We start from the raw sequence: 25761 nt of genomic DNA, 5'->3' as shown, positions 1-25761 counted from the left end.
TTCCTCCCCAGCTGCTGTTCAACTCAATTATCTGACTCGCTGAGTAGTCTGTTCCGCTCTCTTAATGTGCGGTACTATTAGGAGTGCTCTGCATGCTGTGGGGGGAATGAGGCCTACAGGCCTTGCCCCCAGGATCCATCCTTCAACTGAGAGAGCTCAGAGGTGATCCCTGCTTTTTTCTTAATCCTTAAAGGGATACTCCACCCAAAAATGAAATCATTTACTCACCCTCAAGTTGTTGCAACCCTGGATGAGTTTCTTTTTTCTGCTGAACACAAAGCAAGATATTCTGAAAAATGATTGGAACTAGTCAATGGTGCCAAATTTTAATTCTTGGGTGGAGTGTTCCTGTAATCCTTTAATTATATAATGAGAGATTAGCTTTAGGATTTCTTAATAACCTCTTGCTTCTTTGTGCTTCTAGTCTCACATAGCCAGACCTTCAGGCAAACAATGTAAAACAACCAATCACAGTTCGTTTTGTTCCGCGTCTTGTTAGGGGGCATGAAAATGTAACGTCGACGTTCCTACAGTAACAGACCGGTGTGTAAATCTCTTGGACGAAAAGAGTCTATGCCCCAAATTTTACATACTTCACATACAAACAGCATATGATGTTATGCATAGTAAAACGAGGCGTTGTAAGCTCTACACTCTTAGAAGAAATGGTTCCATCCCCCGCTTCATATATGGAACTCCAAAATGGTTCTATATAGAACCATTTTTTTGGTTAAAGGTTCTATTGGCCAAGTATGAAATATAGAACCCAGAGGAAACCTTTTTTTAAGAGTGTATAGAACCTTTTAGGGGTTCCAAATACGTAGCGCTGACGGAACCTTTTCTTCTAAGACTGTATGGTTATTTCGGGGAGGAGATGGTGTAAAGATGCATATACGGACAATTTTTCAGTGATTGGATTTTAAAAAGAGAATTTTGCGCAGGTTTCTAAAATCCAGATCCAAGGTTCAATGGAAGATATTGCTTTTGTGCATATGCACACTTTTAGGATGAAGTCAATGGAAGGGGGCCCTTGGTCTGGTACATTTAGACCATTCCCAACCTACCTGCTCATGGGGTGATGAGTCCATTTAAGCACGCTGTGCAGATGAAAGTGACAGCGATGGCTCCTCTGTGTATACATTCCCCCTCGCAGAGAGAATGCTTCCTCCACAGTAGCCTGATAGCTGGACTCGACTTAGCACCCTGACGCTGGAACCACTTAGTGGATTTTAGCCTCAAATGTCAGGCCGATACCCCTGGGACGTTGCACTGATGGGATTTTATAAATAACATTATTTTGCACTTTATTCTGCCTAAGTGGAAATCTGCATACAAGAACTAGGACACACACTACTGAAGAAGCAATAATACGTGATCTCAGAGATCTGATGGAAGTTAAGTTGAAGACTGACCTTTCCCTCTGAAATTGTAGAGCTTATTATCGATCGGGCGAGCCACATGCTCATCTGTCAACACGAGTGTGATTTTCTGCAGATTCCTGCAGTGATCCTTGAGCCAAGTGTCACTGATGACTCACTGTGTCACTGTGATTTTAAAATAGCTGGAGTTGAGGTCCTACTGCGCAAAGAGGCTGTGACAATTCCAAAGTGGCTTTTGCTGACTTTTCAACAACAATAAATGCAAATAACTTTGTTGAAAATGTATGTTTTGAACTGTTCCAACGATGCTGACATTTTAAGATGCTCTTCTCTGCAAGAGTCGTTCCCTGCGTCTGACAAATAGCGCTGCCAATTTCAGAAGAGATGCCAGCCAGAATTCCCCACTGAGAGCTTGGACACACACGCTGTTGATCAAGGCAGTGCAAATGCTACACCTCGACTTCAAATGGCACCCAGCTCTCTGGCGTTCGGGAAGACGAGCAAAAAAAAGAGTAAAGCAGGATGGTTTCAGGGTGTTTCAGGTGGGTGGATGTGGATTGATGTGCGTCTTTGTTCCGACTCTAGTTTATTCCAGCATGAGTCAATGCTCTGGCTGTCAAACCGGATATCTTAGGGGCTGACCATGAAAAGGTAGAGACCACATATGTTTTATAAGTCTCTTACACTCACCAAGGTGATATAAAATATAGTAAAATACATTTTAAATATATATTAAAATAAAAACGTTATTTAAATTACAATATTTCACAATATATTAGTGTGTTCCTTCATTTTCTATCAAATAAATTCAACCTTAGTGACCATTTTGCACTGTCCATCAGTTCTCCGTGCATAAAATATTTTTCTAATTAAATACATTTTCGAATTATCTTCTGTTTCACATTGAAATGGGAACACAATTTCAAATTGACTTTAATGATTTGTCTTAATGTGTTTGTCTTAATTTGTCTTAGCGTTGTTTAATGTGACAGGAGTATATTGCCATTACGACTTTTAATCTAGCACTGTAGTTTAGTGAAGCAAAGATGCATATATTAGCACTCCTCATTAGCACTATCCCACATAACTTGCACACAAAGCTAACTCTGTGGCCAAGCTTATACCTGTGACTGTCACCACCTGGCTGGCTTTGGCATCAGAAACGGAATGAAGAGGATGGCAGGTGCCAATGGAGTTGTGTGGGGCGCTGCCCTCTGAACTGATTGCTGCACCTGTGGTGAAAAGGAAGACCTGTGGGTTGAATGAACTTCAGAAGTCATTTGTTCAGTTCCAGGGTCAGGACGGGCTTCTCCTTGGAGTGTCTAAATGTAGCTGGACCAACCCTTAGTGCAGATGTAATTTAGGCCACGAGTCTTTTGAGGTCAGAACTGCAGTTTTTGTCTAAAGACAAGGTTGATTTCAGACATGTTGGTCAGTTAGTCTTTGGTCCCCAGAGTCTTGAGTCATGAGAGATGCACCGAAATTTGGCCCACGATGGAAAATTCAGGATGCACTTGGCTGAGAACCAAAATAAATAAATTAATAAGTATTTAATTAATCAAAATAATTTCATTATCTACTCAAATATCTACAGTGGAGATGTATAGTTTCTACTCCAGTTTGTTGAAGTATAAATGAAGAGTTCAGATGCAAAAGCCTCTAAGTGCCATTTGAAATTTTCTTCTAGAATGATCATTTTTATCAAGCCTGTATATTTAAGTTCAGTGATTTCACTAAAATGGCAATGATAATTACCTATTAATTGTTATTTAAGTGAAATTACTGAACTTAAATATACAAGTTTGATAAAAATCATCATTAAAGAAGAAAATTTCAAATGGCATTTAGAGGCTTTTGCATCTGAACTCTTCAAATATTTAAATGACAATAAACTGTAAACTTGTTTTCATCAAAAAAAAATTCAAACATGCGTTAAATAATCAAGCCAGTACAAATATAATGAATATGCAATACAGTTTATGCAATATGTTTAGCAAAATGCTCTTTTATCAAGATATTTTTCCTAGATAACGTATGAAATGGACATTGAATCGCTTTCTTTAGGTAAATGTAACATTGTATAGCCTACAATCTGTTTTATTGATGTCCTGATTGAAACACTGAGCGCTTTCATGTTTACATGTTCACCCAGGTTTATTTCATGCTGTAACTACTATAGTAAAGAGAAGGAAATGATCTGTTCTGGTGCGCTTGAACTGAGGCGGCTAGTGATCTGAGCGCCAAAACAACAATTATTGTTTAAAGTTTGATCCTTTTTCAGGCTCGCTACAAATGTTTAGTCAAGTTTAGTTCACAAATCAACAAAAAACAGCACGGACTAAAAGATAATAGAAACCATGTTATTATCAATTAAAATGGCTAACATAGCTATCAATTAAAATAAGGTAACATGTTTAACTGTTGTAGCTTATCCACATTGTGTGCACGAAATAGACTCTGAACACTGTCAAAACATGCCATCGGTGCATCCCTGGTTTACACTTTTTAGTTATTATTATTATTAAAATACATAAAATAAATATATATATATATATATATATATATATATATAATATGTATATATGTGTGTTGCAGAGTTCACTATCCATTGGCGAGCCATATAAATTAATGATATTTGAAGAAAAAAAAACTTTTTTTTACACATTGTAAATTTCTAAGAACTTGCTAAGAAATGGTTTCATTTTTCTTCATCAAATGTGTTCTGATATGGTTCTTGTATGTGTGTGTGTGTGTGTGTGTGTGTGTGTGTGTGTGTATATATATATGTATATATATATATATATATACACACACACATATATATATATATATATATACACAATATAATGTGTGTGAAACTATGAAATTGATTTTTTTTTATATTAACAATAATATTGTTCGCTCAATATATTTCATCTAAAATTAAAATTGTATATATAATTATACAGATTGATCTGGTGACCGATTAACCGATTACTTGTTCAGGCAAACCGCCAAATATTTAATTTTAAAATTGTGGTCATTCACAAACTGCTGATCAACACACCAAAATGGTAACCGGTGCACAGTGAATGAATCACTTTTTTTCCATCTCAGACAAAGTGCAAGCCCAGTAACACACACACACATAATTACGCTCACAAACACATACACTCCTCCTTTTTCCAGCAGTTAATCTCAGCAGTGTGATTATACAGTTGTTTCTCGGTTTTTGCCAAGCTGCAGCCGTGTGAGCGTCAATTAAGGTGTAACGTAAGGCTTGACCTCTCAGAAATCGATGGCTGCTTCTGCTCGGCCCGTCTAATTGGTAGTCAATGTGATGAATCTTGAGGGTGGCCAATCGTATTTGTTCCCACTGAAATCCAATAGAGTAAATTCACTCTCCCTCTGTTCCTCGTTCATGTCAGCATGATGCATTGCTTCTGGCTTTGCTATAACTTCTAAAGCAACATCATCTCGCTTTCTCCCTTCTCTCGCCTCTCTTAACCTAAATCCCTCCTTCTCTCTCTCAAAGTGAAAGAGGAAATCTTCTCGTTCCCCAAAGCCATGGGGCATATAGAATATGCCAAAAAGATTAAGGCTCTGGGTTTTTTAGCCGCCTGTTGCAAGGACCCTACACAATAGCATTTGCTCTCATTTCTGCTTATTACAAAGTAGATTCAGCCTGCAGTTTTATGTAGGCTACACATTCGTCTTTGAGCCAGTGTCGTGTTTGTCCTCAGTGGAATGGTTTCTCACATTAAAAGTGGCAAAGTTGTTTCAGGATGGTGTTCCCTTACGCAGCCTTTTATTTATAAGAAGGTTGAGGTGGAATGCTCGGTTACAGCCTTGATAGAGGATTCATTATATCTAAGCTTGCACGTATCCTTATGGCTTTAGCTGTACATGGATTATTGTACCAAACCCGCTTCACTGGGAGTACTCTTGAGCACTCCGCCTGTAATCATGTGGATGTTTGGACTCTAAGAACTGGCTGCACTTGTAAATAATTGATACAACCAGTAAGTCATAGCAACATATATGTTTTCCATTACTTCAGCTCATCAAAATAAATTAAGTAATTTCAACTTCATTTTGAAAGTTAAACAAGTTTAAATATAGAAAAAATGACTGACAACATGGCGGATGTAGTACATCCAAAATTGATTCTACATAGGACATACTTTTTAATGGTCTCAAAGCAAGTTAAAAACAAAATAAAAAGCGCCTAATAATTAGGCTTGGGATAAATAACTTCTTGGCTGATTTTTTTACAAAAAAAAACAAAAAACTTTTATTCATCAAGGATGCATTGAATTGATCAAACATGAAAGTTATTACATTTCTTCTTCTTGTTCTTTTATAACTTTTATATTCATCAAAGAATCCTGAAGAAAATGCATTGCAGTTTTAAAAAAAAATTAACTGTTTTCAACATAGATAAGTAATGTTTCTTAATCAAAAATTCCAAATGTGAAATTTGGAATGAAAAAATGATATTTTTAATTGTTATATTAAAATATATAGATCCCATAAATTAAAATGGAAAGTTATTTTTTGGTACAGGAATTGTTAGGAATAATCAGAACAATTAGATTCCTGATAATAAAAATGTCTATAATACGTAGGGCTTTTTCAGTTCTCGAGGCTCTTTACAAAACATAAACCTCTCAAAGTACATGTGGCCTAATCCAAACAATTTAACTCAAGCATATTAAAAAAACACAGCAAAATGGAGCAAGAGTCAATGCTGTAGTCCAATAGGGTGTTGTCTGTCCCGGTGGGATTAGAATAAAATATTGGAAGCAGATGATATTAGGATTTATTTTTCCAATTAAACAATGCACTCCATGTCTGTTCCACATTTCAGTTGCTTAACAGACATTTATTGTCTTTAAGCCTGTATATACAAGTCCCTTGTTGGATTGCATGATGATCTAAATTATTATGTTTGTGAATGCTGTTTAGAAGAATAGACCATTGCCATATCAGTCAAAATGTCTCAAGTTTGTAAATGAGAAAAAGAAAGCACTGTGGCCTTATCAGAGACAGTTGTTTCTTTCCCTCCTTTAGTGAAACCTGAAGCGTCTTTTGTCCTGCCACAGCAAAAATGGAGCCTGGATAACAAGAGAAATGCACGAACTGACACAGCCACTCCATTGTTGTTTGTCTCTTAAGAGGAGCCTTACATAGACGTCTCATTGTGTTTCAGACACAGGACTCCAATGGAGAACTACACACCCGCGCTGATGGCGATCCATTATGCTCTAGCATATTAAACCCAATCAAATCACAGCTAATAAAACGGCTTTTCCACGGTTCTTTTAAACAACGGGTTAAAAAAAGACGTGTAAGCGGTTTGTGCAGCTGTCCTGGATCAATCGAGCGTGAGCCGTAGGAGATTAGACAGCCTGTTATATCCTTCTTTATGGCATTGTGGTATTTTGTCCCCACTGAGTTTGATGGACAGAATAGGATATGGCATTGGCCTCAGGACAGCAGTTGAAGCTGAAAATTGAATCTTTTTGAAGATATTGAAGAAGCTGTTTTTTTTTTCTTTTTTTTACTACCCACAGTAGGGCTGTATTACTATATATCATGTCTGGAGGTGTTATACAATGTAAAGCACACCTTAAAGGAGTAGTACACTTTTGAAAAAACTTTTGCTGATAATTTACTCATCCCTATGTCATCCAAGATGTCCATGTCTTTCTTTCTTCAGTCGAAAAGAAATTAAGGTTTTTGATGAAAACATTCCATGATTTTCTCCATATAATGCACTTCAGTGGGAACCAAACGGTTCAAGGTTCAAAAGACACTTTCAGTACAAACCGCAAACTGTTCAAAGGGCTTTAAACGATTCCAGATGAACAAATCTTTTTCCGAGCCAGTTCGTTTGTTGAATGAACCAAATGACTCAAAAAGATTCGTTCATTTTGATGAACGAGTTCGAACAGGAGAGTCACGAACGTGCATCGCAGTACAGAGAAAGGGGACCTTTTGAGCTTATAAAACGTAAACTTTTTTTTTAAATGAGCGATCGTTCGCTTGATTAGACCCTTATTCATCGTCTGGTGTCGTTTAAAGCCCTTTGAACAGTTTGCAGTTTGTACTGAAAGTGTCTTTTGGACCTTGAACCGTTTGGTTCCCACTGAAGTCCATTATATGGAAAAAAATGCTGGAGTGTTTTCATCAAAAACCTTAATTTCTTTTCAACTGAAGAAAGAATGACTTGGATGACATAGGGATGAGTAAATTATCAGCAAAAGTTTTTTGAAAAGTGAATTTAATTTAAATTTTGTTTAATTTCCGATAAATAAAAAGAGAATATAATCTGGCTAAATACAAATGTTGTATTTAAATTAGATTCAAATCGAATGTAAATTAGACTGTAAATGTTTAGCGATGCTACCTAAGGCAGTCATAAACTGTGGAGTGCAACTTTGAGCTATTGACATGAATGATACCTAAAATTGTGCCACATGGACCTACCAATTGTTTTCCTAATCAGTTGTTGGGAAAGTTACATTGAACTATGGCGTGCTATAGTAGTAGTTGCAATTGTAATGTGTGATGTACTACATAATTTATACTGCTTCTGTCTATACTATTCATGCCCCAACAACTGCTTTTGTTGAAGTAAAATGTACTGAGTTATTGTGAAATAAATAAATAAATAAATAAATAAATAAATAAATAAATAAATAAATAAATAAATAACAATTGGACCTACAAATAAAGCAAGTGAAATGGAATAAAGTGCCAGGTCAGTTTGGATTTATTGTCTTTGATTATGTAAAACATAAAACATAAAATAAAATGTATGGTAATACTTTTTCATAATATTACTATTATGAGGTCAAGTGAGTTATGCTTCTGTGAACTAGAAGGAATGCGTATAAAATGGCATATTTGATTTAGTTACTCGCTCTTTTAAAATTGATTTTGTGTGACTGGCCTTCAGCGTAATCTCATTCACAAACTGCTCCCGACATCCTGAAGATGAATTCACTGTTATCGTTGGAGGTAATTTCAGGGTCAAGTCTAAATTTTCTGACCTGAGATACCAAGCAGCATGTCTCATTTTTGTAACCTTTTGTGGCTCCATTGTCTTCTGAAATAAAGGTGACATCTCTCTCTCTCTCTCTCTCTCTCTCGTTTCTACTCTTTCCTGGTCTTTGAGAGCCCTCTGTAGTTAAAGGGGCTAAAAATAGTGTAGTCCCCTTCGTGTTGTGCAACCTAATTAGGAGGAGAGGGACGGAGGTGTTTCTGAGCATCTGGGCTCGGCATGTAATGGCTGCCCTTGTTTTTATTTGCTAGTGGATGCGCACCGCTCCGCTACCAATTATCCCCTGTAGCATGGCTAACCACTGAAGACATCCTTAAAGAAGCTGACGGGAGTTTTTCTGCACCCGTTCCCAGCGCGCGAGCTTCAGTATAAGCAGTTTCCTTTAGCACAGCCTGAACAAGTCGAGTTGCTTTATTTTGGGCATTCGAGATGTTCAGCTTCGCTTGTAGATACCAGATGGATGCATACAAAGTGTGTGGTGGCTTCCACCCTGAATTTTCTTCAAGGCAAAATATCTCTGTGCTTTTAACCCTGTAGATTGTCATTTAAAGTGAAATCGAAGCTTGAGTGACTTTATAAGTGATGGGGTCAGTCTTTTTTTCGTCTGAGATTGAGCTGACAGCTCATTGATTTCTTTCTGTGCCTGTGTCAAACATGTTTCTGAAATGCTTCTTTTGTCTTAGCGCCGTCTGAGAGGTATTTGGATCTCAGAGACACAAGAGGAGAATGGAGCTGGACTGATGCACCTCACGGTTAGCTTTGATTCGTCGGCACGTCTCGCGGATAAGAGGACCCCTGTAGGTGCCGCTCCTTCTACTGTGATTCATCCCTCTGCACTGTCTGATTAGTCTCCTAAAACATCCATCAGCCTAGTTGCTCTTTATATTCTGCTCGCTTTTCTTGTTTACCATCAGGATTGCCTAGACTCTGTGTAATTAGCTAATTTTGTGTGATTGTGGGCTCATTTGGGTGACACCTGCTAAATGATTCCTCATGGAATGTTAATAATGATGGTAATTTTCGTCTGATGGGGGGAAAAACTCTTTTCTGTCGCAGCAAAATTTGAATCAACAGTTGAATGACGAAAGTCAAAATAAAAACAATAAATAATTTTGATTTATATTTGTATTTTAATACGTAGTACAATTATAGGTACAAAAGTTTGGAGAGATTAAAAATCTATTCTGCAAGGATGCACTAAATTGATCAAAAGTGACTAAAGACATTCGTAAACTTAAAGATTGTATTTATGTATTAAATGTGCACAATACATTTGTAATTTAAAATTAAACAGATAAATAACGGTTAAAAAATGAAAACACTAAATTAATATTAAAAAATAGCATCGTCATATACGCCTTCAAAACTAGCAATGGATTTCATAATAAAAATATGCATTTCCAAATGTTGCCCCATTTAAAATAAATAAATTATAATAATGGGTTTAATTTTCGACGAATTATGAATTGTCACATTTTTACTTGGTTGTTGTTTAAAGCATTTGAAATGCGTCTTCGGTTGTACACTTAGCTTTAAATCTTACAAATTACGCAAACATTTACATTTCGCACAAAGAATTATCTTGACAGCAAGCGAGTCTACGTATAACTTCGCAGACTTCAATGAACAATTGTCGGCACATCAAATAGGTTTTAGGTTGACCTTATTTTAAATGATTAAGCACTTCTTATTTACAACAGTGCCATAAACTGCTCTACGAAGAGTGTGTTATTACAATACAGTAATATTGATAGACTTTGCGCTTTTCCATTACCAGTACCAGCTTGGCTCGACTCGGCTCGCTTTTCGCTCAGTTTTCCATTGCAGACAGTACCGCCACAAATAGTACCTCGTCGTCATAGCGACGCCTTTCGTTCCTCGTTGCCCTGTCAAACTCTCCCTGGAATCCTCTCTTCGGCAACCAAACAAAGGGAAGTCTGCACCTCCTCGTTTGACCACGGCGTATTCTTCCGAGTTGCCATAATAATAGTAGAACGTTTAGTAGCTATCTCTGGCCGCCAAACTATTTAAAAATGGCGGGGATATTTTGGATACTCCACCTGGCACGTGTAATGACGCAGTGAATGGTGACGATTCTCTCTGACCAATCAGCAGTTGGCATTGTTTACAAGTCACATTTTAGTACCGGCTCAGAACCTCGCCGGAAGTGATACAAAAAAAGTACCCGAAAGCAGGTACAGGTACAACTTTTACACAGTGGAAAACCAAGCAAACCAAGCGCCATTAGATACTAAGGTACTTACCGTACTATCGTTTCTGTGTACCGTTAAACCCCTAGCTTTTACATAATAGTAACTTTGATTTTGTTAACTTCATTTAATTTGATGCTTTTTTTTTTGGTCCTTCATACAGTCAGCTCGTGTTGCTTTAATCTCAGAGAGTCCGCTCCGTTCCCCGGTACAGCCTGCGGCCCCCACTGTTCACCCTCGTTTTATGAGACAAGCCGCCTCCCTACCCATAATCCCATTTCCCCAGTGGTAAAGACGGTCAGTTAGGCACAGGATTGCGTGTCTTTTTAGTCCAGTTTCTCGGGGTCAGTGCGGTCCCAGTGAAACAGGAGATTACCCCCTCTGATGAGGACGGACATTTGATCAGCAGTGCGGTGGATGCAGATACAGCCGCGGCCCATGCTGTGCGTAGGGTGGGGAAGGATCTTTTGGCAAGTCAGCCTGTCCTCGAGCTTGGCACCGGCAGCAGAACGGTGGCAGCACACTGTGTGCAGACAGACTGGAGTGTTTACCAAGTACAGTTGTATCAGAACTGGTGTGTGTGTGTGTGTGTGGATGCCGGGTGTGAGAGCGCACAGGATGGAGCTCAGCACACACACCGTCTGGCCTGGCAAGGGCAAATGCAGTCTTCTGATGGAGACCGAGTGCCCTTGAGATTGGAGCCGCCAGCAGGGAAGATTGATTTGTTGCTCTCTGCAGCTTCCATTGTGCCTTCATACATAATGGTGACTTTGAGTGTCCCCTCCATATCTGCCACAGAGGAAGTCCTTACATCTCAAGAATTTCGGATCTGTAAAGATGTCATGAGCTGCTGTCATTTCCCAGACTTCACGCTTAGTTATTCATCAATATCAACCCATTAAAACTGATATTTTTTTGAAGTCCAGCTATGGTGATACCTGGGCTTGAGGTGTAATTGTATCTCTTGGCTGTGTAGCTTCTGTATTCTCATATTTTCGTGCCCTGCTTTGTAATGGCCTCTAATTGATTTGAACTGTGAACCGATCCGCAGAGCTGATCTTTTTTTGCTGTCGGCAAGGAAGTTTCAGGTTACACTTAGTCCACTCGATGTGCATTCATCTGCCATTTTCATAGGCACATTTGGTCCAGCCCAGATAAACAGGATTAGGGATTTAGGATTACACTTCCCCGACCTTCTCCAGATTGTGCTGCGTCTAGGCCCTTTGGGTATCTGATGTTGTTTGTCAGTTCAGTGTTTGAAGCCCTGAGGAGTTTATCAGCCGTTTGTCCCAATGGCATCTTTACCCTTTGAACCAAGCAATCTGCTCAATGGTGAAGCCTTTTTTATGTTGCTCTTGTTTGCTCTCATCCTATCAGCCCCTTTATCTCTTGCTCTCTTTTCTCTCTCTCCATCCTATCCAGTTTCATTCCATCTCTATTAACACATTCAATAAATACTTAAAGGAGACAATACACATTTGTAGCATTTTTTTAATTAAATCATTAAATAATTCAATTATATTCATTTCATTAATTTACATTATAATAATGCGTATTTATGCACATGTAAATCTATTTTAATAATTGTTTCAATGTGTAATACAATTCTATGTAGATTTATCTTTCTTAGTCCTTGGAATATCTAAATTAATTACATTTTAAAATACAAAATTTTATTTATAGATTAAATGTAAACTCATAAAATACATAAACAAAACTAGCACTCATTTAAAATATATGATAATAATAAAGAACAAGTCATGAATTTTCAGTTTTTACCTAATAATAAGGGTTTAAGATTAATAATGTTCCTTGCGACCAAAAAAGTTGTCGTCATCATTCCTGAAAGTTCACACTACAGGATTTTAAGCCTGATTTATGCCCGATTTGCAAATCGTTGAGCTCGCCGACAGGTCAGGGTGTTATCGCGTGGGGGATTAGCGGACTATTAACGCTTGCCAATCTATTAGTATGAAAGAGCCAACAACGCAGCGAAAACGCTCACAGACGCGTTGCCGAGCCCAGAAAAATATCTAGCCTGCTAGATATCCAGAGCCGTCGCGTGACTCAACCTCAGTGATGTCATGAGGACAGCCAATCATAGCAACGTATGGGTTGAGGACACCTGGTAAATCTTAGTTTTTATTTTAATTTTTTTTTGCTTTTTTTTTTCTCAGGGCTGATCGTCGCGCAAACAGTGTGCAGCACTAGTTTCTGTCTGACGTCCATATTCACGTGTGTTTCGCGTCATTTCTGGTTCGTTTTATTGCGTGGTTTTTCGTGACAAAGCCGTTTTATCAGCCGATCGTGGTTGTATCTCAACGTAGTGCGTTGTCAACTCGTGTTGTGAGTTACCTCCTGTTGTGGATCAATCACGTTGTGTTGTGTGGTGTGAACAGCTCAACAACTTGAACACTCCTGATTTCACTGAGAGCAAGTCATGTAGTGTGAACCGCACAGTTCAGCCCGACGTTTTAAAATCATGTATAGTGAACAAGGCTTAAGCAGACAGATAACATGGCATCTTTCTGTCATGGTAATGTGATGGTGTTAATGAGTATGTTCATAAAGAACATTTTTTGTTGGGTTATTGGCCATTTCTGAGGAAACTGTTCTGAGATATGTGGCTGGCCACCTGCAGGTCACGTTCGTTTTGATAGCTGTGTTTTTGACTAGGAAGGGGTTGTTTTGGCTCCATGTTGAGAGACTTTAAAGTTGCTACATGAACAAAGATGACACAAGCTGAGCAGATGATTAGTTTGTATAATGAAGTCTTGGAAATCTACCAGGCTTGCTAACAGAAGAAAAAACAGTTTTGAATAACAGTTTCTATCCACTTTTTACAGATGCAATCATCCTGAAGTCAACAACATTTTCAATGTTCCTCATCTGGCTGAGTTCATTCCCAGTGACTTGCAGCTGGTGATTTGTCTCTCTAACAAATGAGGCTGTTTGGCTTTTTTCCTTGGGTATGTTTTTTGTGCTGTGCATTGACACATCATGAATTAACGGGCACGTATTAACGGCACACATTTCTTTTCAGCGTCAGCGTAATAACAAGTAAATGTTTTTTATTTATTCGTTTTATGAAATACACAAATATTTTACTGACAGGTAAATTCAGGCTTTGGATTCGGAATATTCTTATTGTAGGTTTAGGCTGAACTTGTAACAGAACAGGGGTGGTCAGTGCCAGCATTAGTCTCAGTCTGACTACCTCCATTCATGAGCATGAACGGACCCCACAGCAGCCGTCGCCGTCATCATCATGTGCTATGAACAATGTCCGGCATTGTGAACGTTGAATGGCACTGTACCGATTTGGGTGGGGTTCTTTTGATTTTTAGGTCTGCCTGTGGTTTAAACTCTGTGGAAAATAGTCCTGCGAGGCGATTCGTCCAGGGCGAGCGGCCAGCTATTGTCCCGCTGTCCTGGCACGCAGATGCACAAATCTTGCTCCAGGAAGTGTCCTGTGTCTCTGAGCGGCAGTGAATGTGGCTTCGGTGTTCAGAGCTCTTCAAGCATGCCATCCTTTATAACGCAGCAGCAAATCTATACAAAACAAGAAAGTGGAGACAGTGCAGATAAACATTTGATGGCTCCATATCTTTTTACCTGTCAGTAGATCCCTCAAAAACACCCGTGCATATTGAAATCCTTTGCTTTTCCACTCCAGACACATTGCTTTTTTTCCTTTGTTTGTTTGTTTGGTGCTGTTTACAGATATCGTGTAGATGTCGCTGTTGTGATTTTGTTTTCCAGTCTCTTGGTTTTATTGCGCTCCTTAACTGGGAGGACATAAATCTTAAAGGGGCCATTTTTGTACAAGTTAATATGAATGTTTAGGGTCTAAATTAAAACTTTGTAATATACTTTTATTAAAAATTCTCATTAGTATTTTAAGAAAACACAAATTTTACCTGGTCAAAAACAGCTCTGTTTTCAGCACGCCATTTCAGTGCATATGCCTTTAAATCCAAAAACAATCCCAAAAACTTTTTAAACGAAGTGTTCTGTGAACAGAATCAAATTTGCATGATCGAGCGATATTTAAATATCGCTCGATCATGCAAATTTGATCGTGATTAAGGGTGTATTCACACCAGGAAAGTCCGATAGTTCACTTGCTTTGGTCCGGACCAAATAAATTTTTTTTTTTTTTTTGGTACAGTTTGCTTTCACACTGCTCTTTTTGCAAGTGAACCAAAATTTGTAAACCAAACCACACGTGTGCTAAGGTCGTCCATTCATTGGACAAGGATTCGCAAGGGAAATCAGGAAGTGCAAAAAAGGCTCAGCATGGAGATATTTCCATATATTTCATACTGCAATATTTGTTCTTTTACTAATTTTGTGTTAATTCTGTACAAACGCAATATGAAGAAACTAATGAGTATCATATGATACAATGTCATCTATACGAAGTTGTAATTCGGATTTTGAGAAGACGACGAGTGTAACGTTTGAGTGGCTCTATAAACGCGGGTAAATACGACAACTCTCGTCTCTCGTGCATCTTTTCATTCGACCACCTTCTGTTTTTTTTTATCTCTGGGCAACATCTCAACTTTGCGTTACAAGTGGCACTGCACAGAAGACGGAGAAGGTATAAAGTTTTCATTCATAGAGAGGGGCTATGTTCACTCATTCAAATAATGAGATTCTTATTGTGTACTAACAAGTGCTGTCAATGTTAACGCTTGCGATTAAATTTGTCCAGTTTAACGTAAATTAACGCAGCATCATCCTTGTATTGTAACTATCCTTACATTAATAATAATATATTACATTTATATAGAATTTTTCTCGGCACTCGCTTTAAGGGGGAAACTCGTCAACCACCACCAAAAGGTGGTGAACTGCAAATGCTTTATGAACTGCAAATGATATTTTTTTTGCATCTTTGCGCGATTAGACATTCACACACGACGCGCAGAAAGACGTGCAGAAAGACGCGCAATATTCTCTTTCGACGCAGTGCTTTCTTGCAATTGGGTCGGTTCATGTTCACACCGTAAACGAACCGTACCGAGACCACCTCTTCAGCTGGGTCTCGGTTCGGTTGTTTGGTCCGCACCCGAGTTCGATTGCTGTATTCACACCTGCCCAAAAGGTCCCAAGGGGGCAAACGAACTAGAGTTCGATTCAATCGAACCAAACAAGGCAGGTGTGAATACACCCTCAAATTCGATTAATCGTGCAACCCTACATTTCAGTACAATCAACTTGTAAAAGTGCATATACCATTATATGACCCCTTTAAACTTTTGAATGCCCTGGCAGCATTCAGTAGCATTATAATGTCGAATCTAACTTTATTTTAAATTTAGTATCTGTGTTTTGAAATATAATAGTTGTCAAGCAATGTCTAGGCTCATGATTCTACCAACACTCGAAGGTATTTGAAAGAGCCAGAGCTGACAAAACGGTGTGAGCTGTTGGGAATGGAGGTATGCTGTGCCCTTGAGATAGGGAGTGTTATGGAAGCTATCCTGCCATCAGAAAATGGCTTTTGTGACTCCCAGGCAGGGTGCATTTTTTTCCACACGTCTGTTGGGCTTTGAGACTGTGAAAAGGGAAGATCTGGGACAAAGAAACTTGCTGGCGTGGGTGAGATTGTGACAGGTTTCTAAATGTCAAGGTCCTTATTTTTCCACGTCTTGACACTTTGTTTCAACACTTTTCTTTCATCCCTTGTTCTTGCTTCAACCTATCAGCTTTTTGTTGATTTGTACAATATGTTAACGGCAGTTATCTCTGTTTTTAGACCTTTTTGACATATGTATACCTCTAATGTTTATCTTATCTTCATCAACAATATGACCATTAGTCTAGCCTAATTAAAAGAAATGTTCACCCACAAATAAGTAAATAAAACTGTTAAGCCTGTATGACATTCTACTATGGAATATGAAATATTTTTGAGAGCCTATTTAGAAAAAGTGTTTGCATTTTGTCCATACTCCTACAATGGTTGGACCTCCGTATTCATACAGATTTGAAACTATACTTGAAATTTAAAAATTTAATTGAAAATTTACTTAAAAAGGGTTCTGTATAGATTTAGATCTGTATAGATAGTTCTGTATAGACCTTTTAGGGGTTCCAAATACGTATTGCTGATAGAACCTTTGAAGGTTCTATATAGAACCTTTTCTTCTAAGAGTGTACCATTCTACAATTCATATTTTCATTGATGAAATATTGTACTTGTACTGTATTTTATCTTCACTCGTACACCGTGTTTATTTTATTACCTTCACTCAAGTGAAACAATATTGTATGTCACAAAGCCATTTCGTGTCCTTAGACTTTTGTTCTGGGTGTGGGATATCGAGCTTCATGTCATCCGAGTCATACTGTTTAGAGCATGCATTACAGAGTGAGCTGCTTCAGCCGACTCTTGTCAGAACTTTTGCATATTAAAGAACCAGACTCTGAATAGGGAAGCTTTAAAGACTGTAATCCGACCTCTGACGACACGCTGATGGCTGTTCACGTTTCTCTGCTGGACACAATGAGAGCCCAGTGACAGGTATTGTGGCCTGAGAGTAATCCTGGTGTAAAGGGAAGGAGATGTAAAGCTACTGGGTGCAAAATCATTATTCTTGAGTGTCCCTTGTGGAATGCAGCCTAGATTTGTCTTTTTGGTTTTTAAAACCCAATGCCTCCCCACTATTCAGCTCAGTTCTCTTAACGTCACCAGCCCCTAAAATTCCTGATGAGAAGTTTGGACCGCAAGCAGACAGGAGAATCAGCAGCTGTGTTTCAGGATTGTGAATGTGTGAGGATTTTTACATGCTGTACTCTCAGCAACCTTTTGAAGAGATAAAATGACCTTCTCTAAGGCTCTTTTATTTCTCTGGCAAGATTTTCTTTTCCCCTTCATCCTCTTATTAGAGGCTCTTGTGCCTTTTGCTCCCTTTTTGTGGTATTCATGCATTTTTTATCCCAGAACCCCTGCAAGGCTTTGATTCTTTGTTCTACTCTCCCTTTTCAGATAACCCATACATAAAGTAGGTCTGTGATGCCTTTGAAAATTGACCTGTGTTGCTTCTCATACACGTTGTGTCTTGTTGATTCACTTCAGTCTTCCCTCAGACGCCCTGTGTGCCATTGTATGTTTCTCCCTTTAGTTAAATGACATGTGGGCGAATGATAATGGCATGTCTATAAACTCTGCATCTTTTGAAAAGATTTTATTGAAAGTGAACAAAAACCTAAAAACACTGTCTGTAAAAAGTCAGTTGTTTTATTTGTTTAGGTGTCTAATGTGAATGGCTTTAAATCACCTGCTGACTGCTATATTTGCTGACTTTTCATACTTTCTACCATCCTTTTGTCGGAAACAAGATTTTATGTAGCCTAGTTCAAAGTGTATTTGAAAGTTGCATAAGGAATATTTGAAAGGTTTAGGTAACACCTGAAGTTACACTTGCATGAACCCTCTTGCCAGATCCTTTCACACTTGCCAACAATTGAATAGCTTCCCTCACCTTTTGCCTTTGATGCTACTTCCAGCAATCACCATTCGTTCTCTGCTGAGGTCTTTACTTGGTTAGTGCTAATCTGAATCATATTCAACTCATTCACCTGTGCCACACTTTGCACTAAACCCTTCGTTTAAGATGAAAAGATTAAATGACTTGCCCTTTTGAAGTGCATGAAGGATAGTGAGGATCACTTTTTAAAGCCCTCACTAATCAATACAAGCCGCCTCCATTATCCCATAATCTTTGCATTGCCTTTGTAAATGCCTCTCTAGACGTTCTTGGTATTCAGTGAAAAGAAACCTAGGTTGTAGTAGGGCTCCCACGGCATCATGTGGGTTTGGCATTTGCAGCCAACATTCAGAGGGGGTAAAACAAGTTGCTCGTGTGGTCTGGTCAGAATTCATTGCCCTTGATCCAGATGTAAATAAGACATCAAATACCCTTGTGCTATCTGGAAGACGTATTTTTAAGAGTGTTTGCTCATCTGCAAGACGTCTATAGCAGGGGTTCTCAAACATTTTGGTGCCAGGGACCCCTTTCAGGGAAAAAAAAATTCCAAGGACCCCCCTCATATTTATAACAGTTATTGAGCACAAAGTTAATGTGTGAGCGGCAAATGAAATATTTTTGCACAAAATGAATGGTCTCCACCCAGGGTACTATGCAGGAATTTCTAAATAGCCTACTGAGGTAACGAAAGTGATCTTGCTAGGAATCACTTAGGATCCCTCACTTAGGAATTTTTGATGTTCTTGATCTACACATGTGCATTTTAAGGTGTTTTAAGGCCCCACAATTGGATAACTATAGATTCAGTAGAAGCATGTCAGTCAGTGGCATACTTTTTTTTTTTTGTCAAGATGTCACGAAACACAATCACATATTCCAATCAGGAATGGCCTTAAAAGAGAAATGTTTCAATAATTAGGCCTATTCTGCACACAAATAAAGCCCATAAGCCTATAAATACAATGATAATGGCATTATGTTTAATAGGTGCGTGCGTTGTTAATTTGAGCTACTGTAATTAGCTAAAAAAAACATACAGTAGGCCTATATGTTAAATATATGAATCCATAATGTTAATCTCATGGGCATGTTTCTATTGACCTGCTTTTTCCTTTGTTAAAGTTGAGCTTGATTAATACTTTGCAAACTGATTGTTTCAGTCGTTTTTTAAAACTTTTATCTAAAACAGCTGTTTAGTTTATGTTAATTAAGGCGTACATCTTATCTCGCACTTTATGACCGTTGACTGAAACGTCGTGCGGGGAACTTTGAGTTCACTCCGACTCAAACATTTTGACATTGACGAGCTATCGTTGTTAGTCTGCTGAAGCACCTCAGACGAGAAGGTCAGTATCATCGCGATGTGCATCCTTGCAACCTCAATTGTGGGTACGGCCCTGTCACTATGCACTTTTATTTTGATAATGATCAGACTTCTAATGTCAAATCTACAGTAGCAGTGCTAGAACTGACTATTGTGCGCGCACGCGAGACGCCGGCGCGCAATTACATGGGAATTTTTCCTCAGCAGTGGAAACAGGAATACTCTTATTTATGGTCATAGATAAGACAAGAGTGCATCATCCGAAACGGTAAAGTGTCCATTTTTTATTTGTGTATAGGCTACATTATAAATGACTACAAAATGTCATGCCTTTTAAAAATACAGAAAAGAACCGGATGCGGGTTCATGCCGTCTCTCTGTCCCCTTTCTGGCGCACGTCCCGAAAAATCAACAGCAGCGAATCTACTTGACGCAAAGACATAGATTATCTATCTATAGAAAACTTTAAGTGTCTACTTTGTATTGTTTTATGTTAAATGCTTTATATAAGTTACTTAGGAATAAACAGCATGTTTTCAGATGATAAAGAAAACATGACTTATAGCATGGAAAAAAACGTTAGGTTGTAAATTATTTCGCGGACCCCCTGGCTTTAGCTCGCGGACCCCCAGGGGTCCGCGGACCCCACTTTGAGAACCACTGGTCTATAGGACGTTTCCGGTCAGATGTCAAATAGACGTTTATAAGATGTCAGTTTAACATGCATTCTAAATCATTACATCTTAAGGCCAATTTATACTTCTGCGTCGAGGGTACGCCGTAGTGTACGGCGTTGGCTACGCACGTAGGCGACGCCGTTGTGAGCATTTATACTTCTGCGTTCAGGTCTTGGTTGCTCTGCAGTACTGCTCCGAAACGCTAGGAGGCGGCGGAGGGTTTTAATGTTCCACTGTGTTTAGATTCCTCGCAGCTAGGTTACTACAAGCAATAGCGATTGAAAGAGAGCTGATCATGTTGGAGTTGGAGCTTATTGAGGTGGAAAAACAGTTCACTTTAGTGAAATTACTAAAACTGAACGGCAGAAACGAGAGAAGATGTCGGAGGAGATGGTACGTGTGGAAATCATAGACAGTGGTGGAAATGCGTGAGAAGGTACGTGCGGAAATGCGTTGGAGGAAATGCAATGCTACCAAGCCGACCAATCACCGATCTTGCGGTCCGCGTCGTCGCGACGTGTAGTTACATTTTTGAAGAGGTGCGCGTCAGGCGACGGCGAAGGGTACGCGGCATGGGACGCGTCTGTGCGTATGCTACGCCGTACCTACTGCGCGCACCCTACGCAGAAGTATAAATTGGCCTTTAGAGACATCTTCTAAACGTCTATTTGACATATGCAGGAAACGTCCTATAGACGTATTGCAGATGAGCAAACACTCTTTAAAATACGTCTTCCAGATGTAAATTGCACATCAAACAGCCTTGTGCTATCTGGGCTTGAATACACAGTTGCACCTTAGAGTTAAATTAAAGGATTGTTTTGTCCACAAGTAAAATAATTGATTACTAAAATGGTCGAGTTAAGGTGTACTTTTGTCTAATGAACTCTGTTTTCTCTTTAGGTGAACTCGAGGACAACAGAATGCTCTGGGCATGATCTGTCTAGAGCATCCAGTGACGAAAAACAAGAAGCCACCTTCACCAAGTCTGAAACACAGATCTTCTCTACACTGGATCAGGAGATAAGGACTCAGAGAGGGTAGAGAAGGGGCGTAAAGGTGTAGGGCAGGGGGCCGCTGGTGCATGTGGGGGCAGTGCACATCCCTTGCTGGAGAGTGGAAGCCCACCTCGCCCATGCAGTCCCCTGCCCAACCCAGTCTCGCCACCCTCTGCAATGGTGACATGAGCAAATGCATAAAGGAGAAGCCCCATTTTGACTCATCTTTTTTGACTCATTGGAAAAACCATACAATAGATTTGTAAATAGAGGACTGTGTCTATCCTAATTGGTGCGGTCGCAAGGTGATGATGCTGATGTGTGGACGTGTAAGGCGGCTCTTCCGTCAGCTCACGCTGCAGACCAGCCTGCTGCTCCTCTTCCTTTTTTGCATGGTCAGTGTCCTCATCTCAGCCTATTTCCTGTATGGCGTCAAACGGGAGCTCGAACCAGCAGGGGTCGGAGGTATGGTGGTCCCAGAAGAAGGTACTGCCGATTGGGAAGATCCCCGAGCGACTCCTTCCCCTCCGTCTGCAAGGGTGCTGCCTGCCAGAACCGCCAAACCGGCAGACATGTCTCGAACTGACCCTGTTGTACTGGTGTTCGTGGAGAGCTTGTATTCTCAGTTGGGCCAGGACATTGTGGCCATCTTGGAATCTGGGAGGTTTCGGTACCAGACTGAGATCGCCCCAGGGAAGGGCGATATGCCCACACTCACGGACAAGAACCGGGGTCGATTCACACTGGTCATCTATGAGAACATCCTCAAATATGTCAACCTGGATGCCTGGAACAGAGAGTTGCTGGACAAATACTGTGTGGAGTATGGCGTCGGAATCATCGGCTTTTTCAAGGTAAGCCATTTTGTACAGTGTGACCTTTCACTGAAAATTGTGTCACTAATGGATGTTAATGCGATTCTTAATTCCAGTGGATCAATCACCTTGCACTTAACGACCTCATGACTGACATTTCACAGTCTGATTCTTATGTTAGTTTGCAGAAATATTGCTAACAGAGGGAGGTTGGGGCATTATGCTAAACATTGCAGTAATAGCACATTCCTGAATGTCTTTGATGATTGTCTTGGCTCTTGTTCTATAAGGGAGCTGCCTTGCGAAATCAGTATGAGAAAATAATAGGCCCTAGAGCCACATTTGACTATTGCTCATTGCTGTCATTACCGTCTTGTAAACCTCCTCTCCCAGTTCTCATATATTGTTTGCCTAAGGCCAGGCCTGCTTTTATTACCCTCCCATGCTTAAGTGCTGCGCACTAATTGTTAGTGGAGGTTAACTCAGTTGATGAGACTGTTTGAGTCTCGCTTGCCTGCAGCAGAAGGGCGAGGACATCAACACATCTTAAAAGGAACCGCACAAAATTTGCACTCGTTAATTTTTATTGACTCAGGCTGCTCCGATTCTCCTAGCTTTTTTTTTTTTTTTTTACCCCAGGCTTTGTGGTTTACACAATAACAGGAGCAGTTCAATCCCTGATTGGCTGGAAATGTTGTTTTCTTGCCCAGGCAGTTAACATCCTTTCCTTGCTGGATTTCATTGATTTAGATCCTTGAGCATGTCTGATAACAGACCCTGTTGTTAAATGCAGATCAAACATTTTTCCCCCTTGCAGGAAAAAAGTGCTTGCACTAGTTAATGGAACATGTTAATTACCTTCGCATCAAGCCTTGACTTGCACCTGTCAATGCCAAACGCGTTTATCTTTCACGAGTTGGAGTACGTCTGAATGCACACAGATACATCACGGTGGACACCAGCAGTTCTTTTAGTTATGCTTGCATGCATCAATGGGTTCAGGCTTTTGTTTGCCCTCCTATTAGTCTTCTGACATAATCCCATATCCATAGAGTCGATGTGTAATTGGAATAAACCCTTTTGGTTTCCTAACCAGCACTTGAGTTGGCATAATCTCTCGGGACCATATTAAGACTCCGACAGCAACCGAACACTCTAGCTCTGTCCTAAAACCTAGTGAGCTGCCTACCAAAACTTTTTAAGGGATCATAACATGCCTGACATGAAGGCTGGTACCTTTTTTTTTTTTTGGTAAACGACGGTAAACTATTCCGCCTTTTTACCAAATACCCTTAGCAAGGGTATTTAGCAAGTTAGCTTAGCAACATGCTAACATCAAACTATTGTAATCAATTTGTTAGAGTTACTACATGTATAGTGTTTCAAATCAGTCACTTAGGAAATTCCAAGTGACTCCCTTAGAAAGGAGTTGCTTATGTTGGCAGTAGATAACAAGGTGGCTTACCTTACCTAATTCTTTTAACACAGCTTTTTGGAAATGGACTAATTATCTAACATGGTTCAAAAATTGTTCAGTGTCAATGAAAGGAAAATGCTGATAAGCTTCGAAAGAGCCGTCGGCTTGGAAGTGTTGCTGTAACAATGTAGACAGGAATATGGAATTAGGGAGAGAAGGAGAGGCTCAGGGAAGTTATTGATTTAGGCCACAGATATGTGGAAAATCTCCCATCCACCCTTATTCTCCTAGTGCTGCTGAGTGACATCACCACCTCTTGTTTCAGTGTGTTGCCAGTAAAAGAAACTGATCAAATGTGCATGATTCATCAGACATGTCATATGGACTGTGCGTCTCTCCAGAGGGGTCCCATTGCTACCTCTGGCGGCAAAATAATGGCCGTGTTTGGAGATGAGCAGGATACAGGCCTCTCTCCAAATTGTAAGGCTCATTGTGTTTGTTCCACTCAGTGTGCAGTTTATCACCAATTGATCCAGCTTCGCAGGGTCAGCTGGCCTGGGAGGAGAGTGGGCTGCATGCAGATGAGTGCGGATGGTGTTTAAACAAGCTGGCAGTACCACAGGGTCTCTAATTCACGAAAAGAAGTACATGAGCAATACATTACTGATATATTAAAGGGGAACAAACAAACCAAAAAATCTGTTCACAAAGCCCTTTCCTTCTCGACAAAGTTTTCTCTAATGGCCATTTTCCACTAGACAGGACCAGCTCGGCTTGACTCAGCTCGGCTCGCCTTTGTTTGGTTTTCCACTGTGTAAAAGTTGCTTTCAGGTACTTTTTGCATTACCTCCGGCGAGGTTCTGAGCGAGCTAAGGCGAGCTGAGCCGGTACTAAAATGTGACGTGAAAACAATGCCGACTGCTGATTGGTCGGAAAGAATCGTCACCATTCACCGTCACAATCATAACACGTGCCAGATGGAGTATCCAGAATATCCCCGCCATTTTTAAATAGTTTGGCCAGAGATAGTTACTAAACTTACTACTATTATTATGGCAACTCGGAAGAATACGCCGTGGTCAAACGAGGAGGTGCAGACTTTTCTTTGTTTGGTTGCCGAAGAGAGGATTCCAGGGAGAGCTTGATAGGGCAACGAGGAACGAAAGGCGTCGCTATGACGACCGGCTACTATTTGTGGCGGTCTGCAATGGAAAATGGATTTATATCTGTCAGCAATGGAAAACGGAGCGAAAAGCGAGTCGAGTCGAGCTCGTACTGGTAATAGAAAAACGCCATTAGCAACCAAATTGAGTATATGATATGCTGTACTAGCTTCTGAAAATCAGATTTTTGAGTTTGAACGTGTTTTTACAAGTTGGAAATCTCACTTTAAGTGGAGTTCCATTGCCCTTTCCAAGTAGGAAGTTGGAAACTCGTGCTGAATTTAATTCAGCTCCAAGTATAAGCTATTAAAAATGGTAATGGCATCACAGCAATGAGCACATTAAATATGGATAATGGTCTTGTAATACAAAATTATGACTAAGAGTATGAATAAAAGGCTAAAAACCCTAATCTGAATATGACCCATTTGAAGTGGATTTTGATCTTTCTCTCTTTTACCAATCATTTCTCATCTGTTCTCTTCTCTTCCAACACTTCATGAAAGGCTAATGAGAACAGTTTGCAGAGTGCCCAGCTCAAGGGCTTTCCTCTCTTCCTGCACTCCAATCTGGGTTTAAGGGACTGTAGCGTCAACCCCAAGTCTCCACTGCTGCTCATAACCAAGGCCCGGGAAGTGGAACATGGCCCCTTACCTGGAGATGACTGGACTGTCTTCCAGTCTAACCATACCACCTATGAGCCTGTGCTGTTAGCTCGCGGACGGAGCACGGAGGCCAGTGGAGCGTCTGGACCCCTTCATGCAGCCGTGGTTCAGGATTTGGGTCTTCATGATGGCATCCAGCGGGTACTCTTCGGCAACAACCTGAATTTTTGGCTGCACAAACTTGTGTTGGTGGACGCAGTGAGTTTCTTGACTGGCAAACGTCTCTCGCTGGCTCTTGAGCGCTACATACTGGTGGATGTCGATGACATCTTTGTTGGGAAGGAGGGCACACGGATGAAGGTTTCTGACGTCAAGGTGGGTGCTTTTTTATTTGGAAGTTCGCTCTGTGCAGGTTTTCTATAATAAATAGCATTTGGTTTGCTAGTTTATTATCAGTTCCATCACATTTATACATTTCAAATGTGTATCGAGTGTAACTATATTAAGGCTATGATTGGATGTCTTGGATTGTGGCCCATATATATCCATGCAGTATACATCCATTTAAAAATGATGCACTCCTCCTATTTTCTTTATCTCTCTCTCACCCACTCCTTGTCTGC

At 39.9% G+C, this 25761-nt stretch overlaps 1 protein-coding gene across 3 annotated transcripts in view; it reads left to right on the top strand.

Annotated features, from left to right (window-relative positions):
- Positions 1–25761, top strand: part of ndst1b (N-deacetylase/N-sulfotransferase (heparan glucosaminyl) 1b) — an 84679-nt gene that overhangs the window by 36453 nt on the left and 22465 nt on the right. For all 3 annotated transcript variants that reach the window (XM_039693724.2, XM_039693726.2, XM_039693728.2), the window contains exons 3-4: positions 21044–21992; positions 25040–25513. In XM_039693724.2, the coding sequence (XP_039549658.1) occupies positions 21447–21992; positions 25040–25513 (1020 nt within the window). In that variant the 5' untranslated portion in view covers positions 21044–21446. The remainder of the gene's footprint in view (positions 1–21043; positions 21993–25039; positions 25514–25761) is intronic.

Source organism: Pimephales promelas, chromosome 19 (assembly GCF_988280905.1).
Source record: "Pimephales promelas chromosome 19, fPimPro1.hap1.1, whole genome shotgun sequence".
NCBI classification, from domain to species: Eukaryota; Metazoa; Chordata; class Actinopteri; order Cypriniformes; family Leuciscidae; genus Pimephales; species Pimephales promelas.
The sequence above is the reverse complement of the archived record's forward strand: the minus strand, read 5'-3'. Positions and strand labels throughout refer to the sequence as shown.